Here is a 15,702-nt window from a genome sequence, read left to right on the forward strand (position 1 = left end):
CATACTCTTTTAATTACTATAGCTTTGTAATAGTTAAGAGACCTGAAAAACTCCAGTTTTGTTCTTTCTCACAAATACTTTGGCTATTCAGGATCTTTTTTGGGGAGAGGGAGGTTCATATGAATTTTAAAATTGTTTTTCTCTATTTCTGTGAAAATGTCATTGAAATTTTGATAGAGGTTGCAATGAATTATAGATAATACTATAATTATACTATCTATATATTACCTTTGGGTAGTATGGACATTTGTACAATATTAATACTTTGAATCCAGGAAAACATCATCTCGTTCCACTTATTTTTGTTTTCTTCAATTCTTTCATCAGTGTCTCATAGTTTTCAGTGTACACATTTTTGGTTAAGTTAATTCCTAAGTATTTTATCATTTTCTATGCTATTGTAAATGAGATTGTTTTCTTGATTTCTTTTTTGGATAATTCTTTGTTTGATTTTTTAAATAGAGTTTTCAGTATTTACAAATTCACCACACATCCTAGATTATTCACTTTTTTTCCACCAGTCATTGTTTTAAAAAAGAAAGGAAAAGTTACAAACATAATGAATGTAAAGAAATAGAAAGGGATGCAGGGATAAAATTCAGAAAGAGTATACGATATTTTCTTTATCACTTCAATTTATTTTATATGATGAGATTTCTAGAAGAGGTCTCTTATTTTAGAATAAAAATATTGCCAATTTTATTAGTTTTCTATTGTTGAAGAAGTTACCACAGATTTGGTGGCTTAAAATAATACAAAAATATTATCTCACAGTTCTTTAGATCAGAAGTCTGGTGAGCTTGGATTATTTCTTGCTTCTCTCTCACAAGGCCAAGATGAAAGTGTCTGCAGACATGCATTCCTTTATGAAGTCTCTAGAGGAGAATGTGTTTCAAAAAACATTCAGATTTTTGCCAGAAATCAGTTCCATACAGATGTAAGAGCCCCCATTTCCTTGCTGGCTGGTATCTACAGGTCATTCTCAGCTTCCTGAGCCTGCATGTATTCTCAGTTTCCTGAGCCATCAAATCCTCCATCTTCCATCTCAGTGCCAGCAGGGAAAAGTAGAAACCTTCTCACATTTTAACTCACTCCTCTTCCTCTTTCTCTGTTGCATCTCTCACTGACACTTCTGCTTTCTTTTTCCGATTTTAAGGGCCAATGTGATTAGATCCAGCTCACCAGAATTAATACAAGATACTCTCCCTAATTTAAGGTAACCTGATGAACATCCTTTAATTCCATCTGTAAAATCCATTTGCCACATAACATTAACATATATTCACAGGTTCTGGAGATTAAGGCATAGGCATCCTGAAGGAGGGCGAGGTGAGAAAGCATTATTCTGTCTACTGAACCTATAATTTATAACAATTAGTTGTTTAGCATTCATAATATTCTAAATAGAACAGTTACTAAAATTCAACCACGCTTTTGCATAATCTCTAAGTAACCTGAAGTACAATTTATGCTTGTACTCTGAAAAGGCAAAGCAGACCACTGAAGGTGTGTTTTCATTATTTCTTACTGACATAAGTTCACTTCAATTTGTATTTAATAAAACCTTGTGGTTGAGATATGAGAACCATTCTAAAAAGTGCAGTGAGATGGAAAACTGTCTCTCTGAACTTTTTCCTACACTAAAAAAATTCACAGTATAGTTCAAACAGAGAGGAATTGTTACAATCTCTGAAAGCATGTACCCTGCAATGAATTTAATTTAATCTTTACAAAATAACTTGACTGGAAAACACAGTTCAGAAGGTCATGCTGAACAATGAATTTCATTTATAGCAAAATAAAATGGCTAAGAGTACAACTATTATCTCTACTTCATACACTACACTGATGTTATGATTTTATGTACCTCCATTTTTCTGCCCAGTACTGAATGCAATTTTAAAGTTGTCAAAGTCAAAGACACTTTAGAATACATATAATCTCTATGAAATATAGTTTATATCACATTGAATCTCAAGTTGATAGTTTTCTTTCTAATTTTTTTTACTAATATGCAATCTTATTTTTTCTTACTATAGTCAATTAAGAAAGATTAGTCAAACTTCAATGCCTCTACTACTATCATGATTATGAATCACATAAAAAGAACTGCTGTGACATTATCAAGATAGTAATCATACAAAAAAGTATTTCTGCAAGAAGTTCTCAATAAACAGCAACCTATTCTCTTTTATGGGCAAATACACTTATTTTGCACCTTAAAATACTTGTGTGAATTCCTTCTTAAAATATAGACATGTGGGGGATCCCTGGGTGGCGCAGCGGTTTAGCACCTGCCTTTGGCCCAGGGCGCGATCCTGGAGACCCAGGATCGAATCCCACATCGGGCTACCGGTGCATGGAGCCTGCTTCTCCCTCTGCCTATGTCTCTGCCCCTCTCTCTCTCTCTCTGTGACTATCATAAATAAATAAAAATTTTTTAAAAACCTTTAAAAAAATATAGACATGTGTATCAAATCTACAAGTTTGTTTATCGATAGTAACCTTTAGAACTAAAACTAAATTCATAAATTCATACTGCTACATTTATAGAAAGATTACTTTGCTAATTGTGTGAAATGTATATATCATAAAATTCAACTAGTCTAAAGGCATTACAGCAATAATGAGTAACTTCCAAAGAGGAAGAGAGAGGAAAACCAAAAGGCAGACTGTAAACTATAGAGAACAAACTGATGGTTACCAAAGGTGAGATGTGTAGGGGGAATGGGTTAGTTAGATGATGGGGATTAAGGAGGGCACTTGTCATGATGAGCACCAGGTGTGCCATGTAAGTGTTGAACTGCTAAATTGTACACCTGAAACTAACATTACACTGTATGTTAACTAACTGGAATTTAAATAAAAACATATATATATATATGTATGTATATATGTGCATATGTAATATACATATATATAAAATTGTACTGTAATCATCCTAATTCTTATTGTGATAAGATAATAAAATGCCTAAGTGATGAGATAAAGTGAGAGTATTTACACTGTGTATAACTACCAAATATAACCATAATATATTAAGAACTACTAATCAATAATAAAAATAATCTAATAGATAAATAGAAAAGAGACATGGGAAGGCATGCTCAAAAAAAAAATCCAAATGACCAAAGAACATATGAAAAGTATTAAATTTCATTAGTCATCATAAAAATAAATAATAAAGCATCAATGAAATACTCCAAAACCAGAAAGGGTAAAATGAAAAAGACTGACAACACCACAGGTTGGTGAGATAGGGAAACAATTGCAACTCTCATACATTACTGGTGGGACTGTAAGTCATTATATCCACTTGGAAAGACTGTTGGGCAAGACCTATTAAAACTGAACATCCATCAGATACTATGACCCATAAACTCCACTCCTAGGTATATAAATGAAGAGAAATGTATATTTATATGCACCAAAAATATATGTACAATATTCACTATTAACAGTACTCATAAAAGCACTAAATTGGAAACAACCCAAATTTCCATCAGTAGTAAGATGAGTTAAGATGGATAAAGAAATTGTAATATGTTCTTTTTAAAAATATTTATTTTATTTTAGAAAGAGTGAGAGAGAGAGAGAAAGAAAGAGCACAGAAGACAGCAGGGAGAAACAGAGGAAGAGGGAGATAATACCAAGAAGACCCCCCCATTGACAGGAAGCTCGGGTGGCTCAGTGGTTGAGCATCTGCGGCATGATCTCGGATTCCTGGAATTGAGTCCCACATCGGGCTTCCTGCATGGAGCCTGCATCTCTCTGTCTGCCTATGTCTCTGTGTCTCTCTCTGTGTCTCTCAGGAATAAATAAAATCTTAAAGAAAAAAAAAAAAAAAAAAGACTCCCCTTTGAGTGTGGTGCCTTATCCAGGGCTCATTCCCTTAACCCATGAGACCATGACCTAAGCTGAAACCAAGAGTCAGATGCATAACTGACTGAGCCACCCAGGAGCCCTTATGACACATTCCTATGTTGAGAATGAACTAATGATTGTCACCTGAGACAATATAGTTTATAGGCCATAAATCATAAGGTTGAATGAAAGAAGGTATACACAAAATAACCTTATTACTCAATTTACACAAGTTGAAAATAGTGAAAATAAAGCAATGGTGACAGAAGCCAGAATAATGATTAATGACTAGGAGAGAGTTAGGGGAGGGGTTAAGGATGTTTTTAATGTTCTGTTTCTTCATTTGATAATGGTTACATGGCCAGTTCAATTTATAAAAATGCACTGAGATATAAACTAATAATCTGTGTACTTTTCTATAATATTTTTAATGTAGTAATTTTTTATTAGTAGGTAAAGCCACAAGATTTAAGGTTTCATTGTTTCCTGGAAATATAAATTTGTTATTTTCATTATTACTTTAATATATTTAAAATAAAAATTATATGATACTCAAAATGGGTAAATGTGGATACACTGAACCTATGTTGGTATAATTTAGCTTTATGTATAAAAGGTAGATTTTTAAAACAGATTTTTAATATTATAACATTTCTTAGAATTCCATATTTCAATACAATACAAATCATTCTTTAGTGAAAAAAAACTGCACATCTAATCCCAAACTCAGAAATGAAAACTTTAAGCAACATGGATTAATATTTTAAAGGAATTATAATATATTCAGGTAACCAATGCTGACTCTTCAAAGTAAGGTACAAAAAAATCAATTTTTATCACTTGATATCTATTGCAATTAGAGAGCAGTGCCAAGTCACTGACACACTAATGGGTTTCAAAATATTTCAAAAAGAACAAGGAAATTGCTAAGTGTTTTAATTGAAATGCAGTTATAAGAAGTATAACAAATTGGATAATATAATCTTTCTGTAAAGCTACCATATAAAACTATCATAACATAGTGTTGAATTTTAATAAATTTACAGCATTATCTAGACACACTTTATATAACTTTATATAATTATCCTATATTGAACTATTTAAAAATTTTTATTATATTTTCTATTATAAAAAGAGTTGTCTTTCTGTGTTCCAAGTACCTGAATTCTAATTTAATTTAGAACAGTTGTATAGCATTTCCAAAGAGGAATGACTCTACAAAAGTAGACATGGCTTGCTTGAAAAGAATATTATATCTGACTGAAACATATTTTTCATTTATTCAATGGCAACATTATCCTACATGGAAATGATTACATTTAAAGTAGATACTACGTTTTCTAATTCATTGTGTATAAAATTAACAGTTACAAAATCATAATTTCTGACCACAAAGATTATAATTATATATAAAAAGTAGAACCACTTCAAGAATATCATAATCTTCAGTTTTCCTATCTCCCTTTATTCCCTTAATCTTGCCTTCTCATTATTTAGTTAATAATATTTTATCCTTTAACTCTCCTAATTTCTGTGATTATATTCCCTGGGCTTATAAGAAACCTCCCCTCTCCAACACACATATTTCTACCCTTTACTACCATCAACTAGGTCAAGAAAATCTATCTTCCTCCTTCCCTTCCCATCTTTCCATCCTTTCTTCCTATAATTCTCGCCCTATCCTACTGTTAATAACACATTGTTGTCAATAAAACCCTATCATATTGAAGTGGTATTTCAAAGACTAGCACAACCTGTGCCTCTTATTTAGATTTCTCTCAAACAACAAATATAGAAACTATAGTGAATATGTAACCAACCATGAATCTAGAGTAGTAGGTTGGCCAGTGACAGAGCTGAGTGTTACTCAGAATTAAAATTGTAACACAAGAAAGCTCATATTAACCACCATCCCAATTTCTTTTTCTTTCTCTCTTAAGAGTCACTTCCTCATAGTATATACTAAGGAAGGCAGTGTGAAAACTGTCTCATTCTTTTTTACATTCCCCACAGCATGGTGGGCACTTCATCTATTCCGAGGCTTGTAGGGGCTGGCGGTAAGGAGAGGTAATAAGGAGTTACTGTTTTGGGGTGTGTTTCTTTTTTGTTGTTGTTGTGTTTTAAAGATTATTTATTTATTTATTTATTTAAGACAGAGAGAGAGAGAGAGAGAGAGAGAGAGAGAGAGAGAGAGAGAAGCAGAGACACAGGCAGAGGGAGAAGCAGTCTCCATGCAGGGAGCCTGACGCGGGACTTGGATCACACCCTGGACCGAAGGCAGTGCTAAACCGCTGAGCCACCCAGGCTACCCAGGAGTTACTGTTTAATGAGTAAAGAGTTTCAGTTTACAAGATAAAAAGAGTTCTGAGTATGGATGGTGGTAATGGTTGCAGAACACATGAATGTACTTAATACCACTAAACTGCACATTTAAAAATGGTTAAGATGATCAGGGTGCCTGGGTGGCACAGTCAGTTAAGGCTCAGACTTTTGGTTTCACCTCAGGTCATGATTTCAGGGTTGTGGGATGAAACCCCACATCCAGCTCCATGCCCCATGTAGAGTCGGCTTGAAATTCCCTCTCCCTCTCCCTTTCCCACTCATGCTCTCTTTCTCTCTCTCAAATAAATAAATTTTTTAAAAAATGGTTAATGAGGCACCTGGGTAAGTTTAGTTGGTTAAGCATCTAACTCTTGTTTTGAGTTCAGGTCATGATCTCAGGGTCCTGAGATCAAGCCCTGAGTCAGGCTCCATACTGTAGCACAAGTACACGTACAGAGTCTACTTCTCTCTCTCTCTCTCTCTCTCTCTCTCTCTCTCTCTCTCTCTCTCTCTCTTTCTCTCTCCCCCTCCCAATCCTCCCCCTGCTGACATGTTCTCTCTCACTCCCTCTAAAATGAATAAAATTTGAAAAATAAATAAAATTTTAAAAATGGTTAAGATGATCAATTTTGTTATGTGTATTTTACCATATACAAAGCACTTAGAGACCTGTGTACTAACCGATAGTGTTCCAAACCATTAAAAAGAGGACAGTGTCATCCTATCCTTCATAGCCTTTAACTAACTCTAGAGATCATGCTTCTTTCTTTCTCAAGTATTAGGTTCTTGAGGGCATTCACTCTTGATAAAAACAAGTTCCATCAATAACAAATCTGAAATAACAACAACAACAACAACAACAAAAATAAGAATAAAAATCTGACCTGAGGTAAAGAATTCATGAATCAGGAATTTTTGTTTTGAAGTTTCATTTTGTTTTCCGGGGCAGGGAGGAGATTTGTTTTGTGAAGGGATATGTGGTTTGGTTTTTTAATACAAAGAAAAATGTCTTTGTAACCTCTTTACCTGTTCTTTTAGCTTTCTCAAAATCTTAACATGGTGAAAAGTGTAACATCAGTGACAGTGAGCACTAAGAAGGCACAACTGCGTAAATTTTGGCTTATTTTCCTTAAATTCTTCATATATTGTTAAGTCTTTCTCTCTAATCATAAGAAATTTTGATATACTTGTTGCCTTAAGATATAACTGCATATGAATCAAGACAATTTATGACTTTTACTGATTTCTTGCCCTATTCTTAAATAACATATGATATGAGCTAAATCACACTAAAGAAACATTCACTGTAGTAGAATATGCTATGATTTTTCATCATCAAATAATATTCCATGGACTTGTGTATTATGTCAAATAGTCTATCATTAGCCAACCGTTTGTTTCCGATGTCTTTCTATAATATAGATAATACTGTATTTAGCTTTTATAACCTTCCTTATTTGAAGAAAATAATATAACTCAAACATTTATGAATCCTGGACTTTCACGCTCATATATTAACTCATTTAATATATTTATTGGCTTATTTTTAAAAATAATATGTAAATTTTTGATACATTTTTTATATTTCCTTCTGCCTAAGTATTTTCCATTTTTGCTTTTAAATTCCTGGGAGCAAAGAATATGTTTGTTCTACTTCCTTTATGTACCAATCTGAAAAACAATTTTTAAATGCTTTGTGCATGAAAAGCGTTATGAGCAGCCCATAGAATCCCAATAGACTGCCTCAAAATACTGATCATTCAGAGCCATACTGCAAACTGTGTAAGTAAAAATATAATAACTAAAATTAAGAATTTATGAGATTGTTGGGGGATCCCTGGGTGGCTCAGCGGTTTAGCGCCTGCCTTTGGCCCAGGGAGCGATCCTGGAGACCTGGGATCAAGTCCCACGTCGGGCTCCTAGCATGGAGCCTGCTTCTCCCTCTGCCTGTGTCTCTGCCTCTCTCTCTCTCTCTCTCTCTCTCTCTGTCTCTATGTCTATCATAAATAAATAAAATCTTTAAAAAAAAGAATTTATGAGATTGTTTACAAAAGCAGATTATACACAGAAGAAAGAATCAATGAACTGGAAGAGAAGATTAAATAAAATACCTACATGATTCATGGGGGGGGGGGCGGGAAGGATGGGAAATGAAGAAGAGATTATAAAAGAAAACAAAAAAAGGTATGTTTAGTTGGAGCTGAAAAGAAGGACCAAGAAGAGGAGGAGGAATGAGATAAAAGAGAAGGAAAGAAAGAAAGAAGAGTTTTAAAAAATGTAATATTTGAATATTTAATGAAAGAACTTTCTAAACTAAACGAAAAAAAAAGACATCAAGGCACAAACTCAAGAAGCACTATATAAATCTCTCAGGATAAATATACAGAAAAGCATACCTAGATACAACCTAAGTAGGTAGCCATGAATGGATGAATAGATAAAGAAGGTAAAAGTGCAATGGAATATTATTCAGCTATTTTAAAAAAACAGAAAATCCTATCATCTGCAACAACATTGAAGGCATTATGCTAAGTGAAACAAGTCAGACAGAGAAAAACAAATACTGTGTGTTATCATTTACATGGAGAATCTAAAAAAACAAAAAAACAAAAAAGTTAGTGATGATTTCTTCAGGAAAACATTCCTGAAATTTGGAATAATGAGCAGATACAGTATCATTTGTCCTTATATTATTCTCTATAAATCAAAATTCCCTTCATAAATAGAATAAATTATCTCATTATAGTCATATTACAATTTACATTATTGCATTTCTATATTGGCTGCCTCCTTATTACCTAGAGAATTATTAGACTACCAGGGTGAGAATGAGTAGAAGGCTTTAAGGTTTTCAAGCCCAGCTTCCCATTCTCCACAGAAATCTATCCCAAAGCATTCTGAGTAGAGAAATCATCCAGCTTATGCTTGCATAACTCCAGCAATAAGTAGCCTCCTGTTGAACCAACTTCCTCTATTAAAAGTCAAGTCTATTTGAATTTTTCTTATACTTCCCAAAACTTTCCAATGTTTTAGCTAAGACTTAATGTGTGTGTGTGTGTGTGTGTGTGTGTGTGTTTATGTGTGTGTATGTTTTGTAGGCTCCACTCCCAATGTGGGACTTGAACTTACGACTCCAAGATCAAGAATCACATACTCTACTCACTGAGCCAGCCAGGAATCCTGCTAAAACTTAATTTGATAAGCTTCATTCAGATTTGAAGGTCAGTACCAAAACAAAAAACAAAAAACAAAAAAGTCTTCCTAATGAATTATATCTACCAAGAATTATATAGTTGACCTTTGAACAATGCATGTTTGAATTGTGTGGGTTCACTTATACGTGGAAATCTTGCAATACAGGACTATAAAGGTATTTTCTCTATTTAATAACATCTTTCTCTAGCTTACTTTATTGTAAGAATGTAGTATATGATACATACAATATACAAAATATGTGTTAACAGTCTTATCAGTATGGCTTTCTGTCAACAGTAAACTATCAGTAGTTCAGTTGGTGGGGAGGGAATCAAATTTATGTACTTTTAACCGCAAATAGGGTGGGTGCCCCTAATCCCTGCATTGTGCAAGGGTCAATTGTATAAATGTATATATTTATAAAACAGTTATTTTCTCTTTCAAGTTTTACCATAAAATTTAATAAACAAAATGTTATTTTTAATATTCTTTTGACAGATGAAATATAAAGATTTTAAAAGATATTGTGCTTTGAACTACTACAAATTTATATGTAATTATAAATTCACATGATTTGTCATAATTGTTGTAGTTAATATTGTAGCTACTATAGATGCTCTGAACCGGAAGTTGAAGCCAGAGCCCTCCGGACAGGAGCAGATGTCTCAGGAAGGATGGAGGAAGGGATTGTAAGCCAAGTGGGGATCAGAGACAGATCCTACATGTTCTCCGTGCTGTTCCAGTTTCAGTCCTGGCCCCATCTGCCCTTCAGTGGAATCTGGGGAGAGAGATCTCATGGGGAGTGTTTATGTTGTTCCCTTTCTTACAAAAGAGGACAGAGAGAAAAGCCTTTTTTGTCACTAAGCCAAGACTAAATTGAGAAGTAAAGAATGGAGGTTGTTTTCAAAACAAATAAAGGAACCTTGGAAGTTAAAAAAAAAAAAAAAAAAAAGGTAAAACCACTTTGAAAAACAATTTAAAAGTTCCTCAAAAAATTAAAGATAAAACTACTAGCCTAACTAGCAATTCTACTCCTGTGTAATTGCCCAAGAGAGATTAAAATATATCTACAGGAAGACTTGCACATGGATGTTCATAGCAGCATTATTTATAATAGTCAAAATTTGGAAACAACCTAAATGTCCTTCAACCAGTGAATGGATAGATAAATGTATACCTTCTTAGCTTACCAATATACTATAAACTATGCTTTGTAACCTTACTTTCTGAGTTTAAAAAATTTATATTAACAACTGTTCCTCTATCAAGGAGATATCTGCATTCCCATGTTTATTGTAGCATTATTCAAAAGAACAAAGATATGGAAACCTAAGTGCCCATCAACAGATGAATGCATAAAGAAGATGTGGTAGATATAGACATGGAATATTTTTTAGCCATGAGAAAGAAGGAAATCCTGCCATTTGCAGGATTGGACCATAAAGACATTATACTGAGGTAAGTGAAAAAGAGAAAGATAAATACCTTATGATATCACTTGTATGTGGAATCTAAAAAAAAAAAAAAAAGCTGAACTTATAAAAACTGAGAATAAAATGATGATTGCCAGGGGCTGGAGACTGGGGGACAGGAGTGGTGTTGTTTATGAGTCCAAACTTACAACCAGTAGATGAATAAGTCCTGGAGATATAATGCACAGCATAATTATTATAGGCAACAATATTGTATTATAAGCATCAAGCTTGCTTAGTGACTAGATCTTAACTAATTCCCATCACAAAAAAAGAAGTGATTATATGACCTGATAAAGGTGGGACCTAATGCTACAATAGCTATTATAAAGCATATATAAAAGTATCAAATCAACCTTATGTTGTAACCTTAAACTAACATATGTCAAATATATTTCAGTAAAATTTTTTTAAAAGACCTGCTCATCCATTTGCCAATAAATTTATATATGATTTTGGAAACAACTGTAATATAGGGACCACTAATAGTGGAATTTTATTATAATTATCTGTGGATATTTTTCTCCCTTGCTAGATATTCGAGATTTGAGGACAAGGATTGAGTATTACTCCATTTTTTATAGCACAGTCTGAAAAATAGTATGTGCTCAAAATGTATTTTTTATAAAGAATTAACAGAAAAGTGAACCATCTTGATCTTATTCTTGTTTATACTATTTTTTGTGTTAGTATAAGCAAATTTTCTTTTCTTTTAATTACCTTTCAGTTTTCTCCCATATAAATAAGGACAGTGATCATTAACCCTAAGCTAGTTGTAATAATCCAGTAATATATGTGAAATGCTTTGAAAACCTGAAACTTTCACTCAAATACATCTATTTTCATCATTAATAATCTAAATTGAGCTATTTTCCTCTGTGTGGCTATTATATACCCAACTCTAATGTTCTCTCCCACCTTCTTAGAGGATTTCAGAACATGGATCATCTTATTAGTTACCCTATCAAATATTTCTAAGATAGTTTAATATTATTGTTAATACCCTTTCTAATCCTGGAGTTAACCTCACTCTTAATTCAACTTCAATTGTAGGCATGAATACATCTTCACTTTAGTAATTACATAGAATTTCAACTTCCTATTCTTTGGACTACATCACCTTTGAGACTTTTACTTAGTACTAACTTTATCTGCCTTCTTTTGTCTCCCTTCTCTGCTTAGAAATTGTTCTGATTATCTATTGCTGCATAAAAATCTACCCCTCAAAACTAGTGGCTTAAAACAACATAATCATTTATTTTGCTTAAAAATCTGAACTTTGGGGGGCTCAGGGCTGAGTGTCTGCCTTTGGCTGAGGGTATGATCATGGGGTCCCAGGATCAACTCCTGCATTGGGCTCCCCGCAGGGAACCTGCTTCTCCCTCTGCCTATGTCTCTGCCTCTCTCTGTCTCTCATGAATAAAAAATTTCAAAATTATCGTTAGTCATGACGTAGAGGAAAAAGTTCATCTCAGCAGCACAGCGTGTCAGCTGGGGCAGCCTGACTGGGGACTGGAGGTTCTGCTTCCACTTACACTCATAACGCTGGCTAGTCCATGCTGACTGTTGGCTGTAAGCTAGGCCTGGGGGCCTCATTTCCTTTTCATGAACCTTTCCCTGGCCGCTTGGTTTTATACTGGCAGGATGGCTAGTTTCAAGAGTAGTTATTCTGAGGGGACCATCCAGAAGTGCATGAAGTTTTTATGATTTAGCCTCAGCAGTCACATAGCAACCCTTTGCTACACTCTATAGGAGCAATATCAAAGGTCCACCAGGGATCTGGAAATAAACTCCAGTACTCAATGAGAGCACTGTCAACTCTGCACTATGTGAAGAACATGTAGGATGAAATATATTGTGGCAAAAACTTTGGAAACACAATCTTCCACAGTCCATTCTCTGGCTACATTTCACATCCCATACGTAAAATACTTTGAAAACTCCCAAATTTCATCCTATTGTGGCATAACTTGAAGTCAGAATCTCAATAAATTCTGCTTCAGATGTGGATGAGACTTCTCTGTATTAGTTCCTCTGTACAACTCTTTGAATATCATTCCTCTCCATCTAAAGGCCTTAACTTACTTCCGCACAGATATCCTTATACTAATGATAGAACAGAATAAGATAAAGGCTATCAACATTCAAAGGGAGAAAAACAGGAGGGACATAGCAGTCATAGGCTCATGGCATTTCAAATCCAGCAGAGTACATGCTGCCAGTTCCTATATTAGGGCCCAGTTCTAATTCCTAAGAGTTGTTCAATTTGATTCATGACTCTATTCTGTGGGTTTCTGGTTCTGTTCTTTTAAGTCATCCTTCTTTTTCCACAAAAGTAGGCATGTTTGCAACTAGGTGGTTTTTCAGCCAACTTCCTACCTACAGAAATTTCAGTGTCCAAAGGCCTCTTTTTATTTTATATACTGTGTCTATCCCTCTTAGTTCCAAGCTAATATAATTATTTTTTAAATATGTGGCCTCTTTGTTTTATCAATTTATAATTCACTCTAATATATAAAGCTATACCCATAAAATGTTTGAGATAAACTCACCTCTATATATTGTTTATATAAAATACACATATTGTCGGGATCCCTGGGTGGCGCAGCGGTTTGGCGCCTGCCTTTGGCCCAGGGCGCGATCCTGGAGACCCGGGATCGAATCCCACGTCGGGCTCCCGGTGCATGGAGCCTGCTTCTCCCTCTGCCTATGTCTCTGCCTCTCTCTCTCTCTCCCTGTGTGACTATCATAAATAAAAAAAAAAAAAAAAAAAAAATTTAAAAAAAAAAAAAAAAAAAAAAAAAAAAAAAAAAAAATAAAATACACATATTGTCAATTATTCTTTACAGTTTCACACCATTTTCTACTTTAAGGCTATAACTCTACATCAGAATTTGATACTTTTATCATTTATGTTGTAAAATATTGTGTACCAGTCCTGTCCTACCCCTACTCCCTGCATACTTATTCTCTCTTCAAATAAAGCCTTTTCCATACTTTTCAAAATTCCTTAGTATCCAAAAAGTAAATAACCCCAAACTCAATATACTATGCATAGGATAATTTTGCCTGTAATATATGCTTATTAATAAATATGAGGGATGCCTGGGTAGCTCAGTTGGTTAAGCATCTGCCTTTGCCTCAGGTCAAGATCTCAGGGTCCTGGGATCCAGTTCCCCATCAGGATCCCTGCTCACCAGGGAGTCTGCCTCTCTCTCTCTCCCTCTCTCTCAATGCCCCTCCCTCCAATCCTGTGTGCACTCTCTCTCTTTCAAATAAATAAATAAATAAATAAATAAATAAATAAATAAATAAATAAAATCTTTAAGATAAATATGATCATTCTCAAATTATGCATAAGTAAGGAGAATTTACTTGAAATACAGATTAAGTGCCAAGTGAAACAAAATTTGAGGTGAATCCAATAAAATTAGTTCATTTTCAAAAATAACATTTCCATCATTGGTTTTTAGACAGAGAGAAATAAGGGGAGGAGCAGAGGGAGACAGAGAGAGAGAAGCTCAAGTAGCCTCCACACCCAGCATGGACCCTAATCTCATGACCCTGAGATCATGACCTCAGACAAAATAAAGAGTTGGAGACCTAACCAACTGAGACACTCATCCATCATTTTTAATAAACACAGAATCAACAAATCCTCAAAATTGATCTGATCTATTTTTGCCTATACTCAGAATTACCTTACATTTTATCATCCCAAAAGCACTTCCATTAGCTATAGAAAAACAACAAAAATTATGTATTTATTGCAATAAGTTAACAGTCCTTAGCAAGAGGGATAGACTGCATTTTGATGAACTCTATAGCATTTCTGAAGCCATAATTTTACAAGCCACTGAGAAAATAAATAATTAGTTTTCACACTACACTGATTTTTATATCAAGGGTATTACTTATGTTTATTGAAAAAGTAAACAAAACTACCTACATGGTATATGTTCAATTAAACTCTAAGATAGATTACATTTGTTTCCTGAAATAAATTGCTGTGGGAATGTGATGCAGAAATCACAATGCTATTTTCATGAGAAATTATCTATATTTTCTAAATAAAGTAAATCTCGGTACCTGTTGCATTCAGTCTTCAAATATTGTCTTATACACCACATATGTTGTGGAATCTTACATTCATTTAAATACTTGATTTTAATAAAAATTGTGCTTTAAGCTTCAATTGTTTTTCTTCATTTAAAAATCTTAAATTAATTTTTACTTATTATAAACCAATGTACATTCATCTAGTGGAGCCAATTAAAACAACTGAAAGTAAAACAAAATCTTTAACAAGTCGAAGTAGGTTACTTACATATTATTTTTTCAATGAGGCCTTCTCTGATAACATTCTTTGAAACTATGTTCAACCCACTCGGAACTCCCAATCGTCCTTCTCTCTCTTATTCCTCTTCATAGCATTTATAACTACCTGGCATTTATTCTTTTTTTTTCTTTCTTTGCTTTTTTTCCTTGTTCACTTTCATCTATCAATCTATTGATCTATTTTTTCTATTCAATTAAATATCTGATCCATTAAATGCCCATTAGACCTCATATTAAGCTCTATGAAACAACAATGCTTATATTTAGTTCAAGGCCCTGGAATAGTGGTGAATACATAAAAAGACCCTCAGTGCATGTTTGTTAAATGACTAATCAAATCAAATGAATCTTCTTGCCAGTTTTAAATATATATACCACTTAATATTTTTTCAAAGAACTCTATCCACTTGATGTATGAGAATTAACTAAACCCCATTTTCCTTTCATTTAAGACATTGTAAACTTTTCATTACTAGTGTTCTTTGATTAATTTCCTTAAAGCTTAAATTTG

At 33.8% G+C, this 15,702-nt stretch overlaps 1 protein-coding gene across 41 annotated transcripts in view; it reads right to left on the minus strand.

Annotated features, from left to right (window-relative positions):
- Positions 1 to 15,702, minus strand: part of STPG2 (sperm tail PG-rich repeat containing 2) — a 533,064-nt gene that overhangs the window by 284,538 nt on the left and 232,824 nt on the right. The window contains exon 12 of one of the 41 annotated variants that reach the window (XR_004811243.2): positions 773 to 875. The exons of 39 other annotated variants lie outside the window; for them this stretch is intronic. Coding sequence is in view for 1 of the 2 variants with exons in the window: in XM_025424065.3 (XP_025279850.1) it covers positions 865 to 875 (11 nt within the window). In the remaining variant the exon portion in view is untranslated. Of the gene's footprint in view, positions 1 to 658; positions 876 to 15,702 lie in introns of those variants that run through there. One more of the 41 variants, XM_025424065.3, reaches the window with a different exon arrangement.

Source organism: Canis lupus, chromosome 32 (assembly GCF_003254725.2).
Source record: "Canis lupus dingo isolate Sandy chromosome 32, ASM325472v2, whole genome shotgun sequence".
Lineage (NCBI taxonomy): Eukaryota > Metazoa > Chordata > Mammalia > Carnivora > Canidae > Canis > Canis lupus.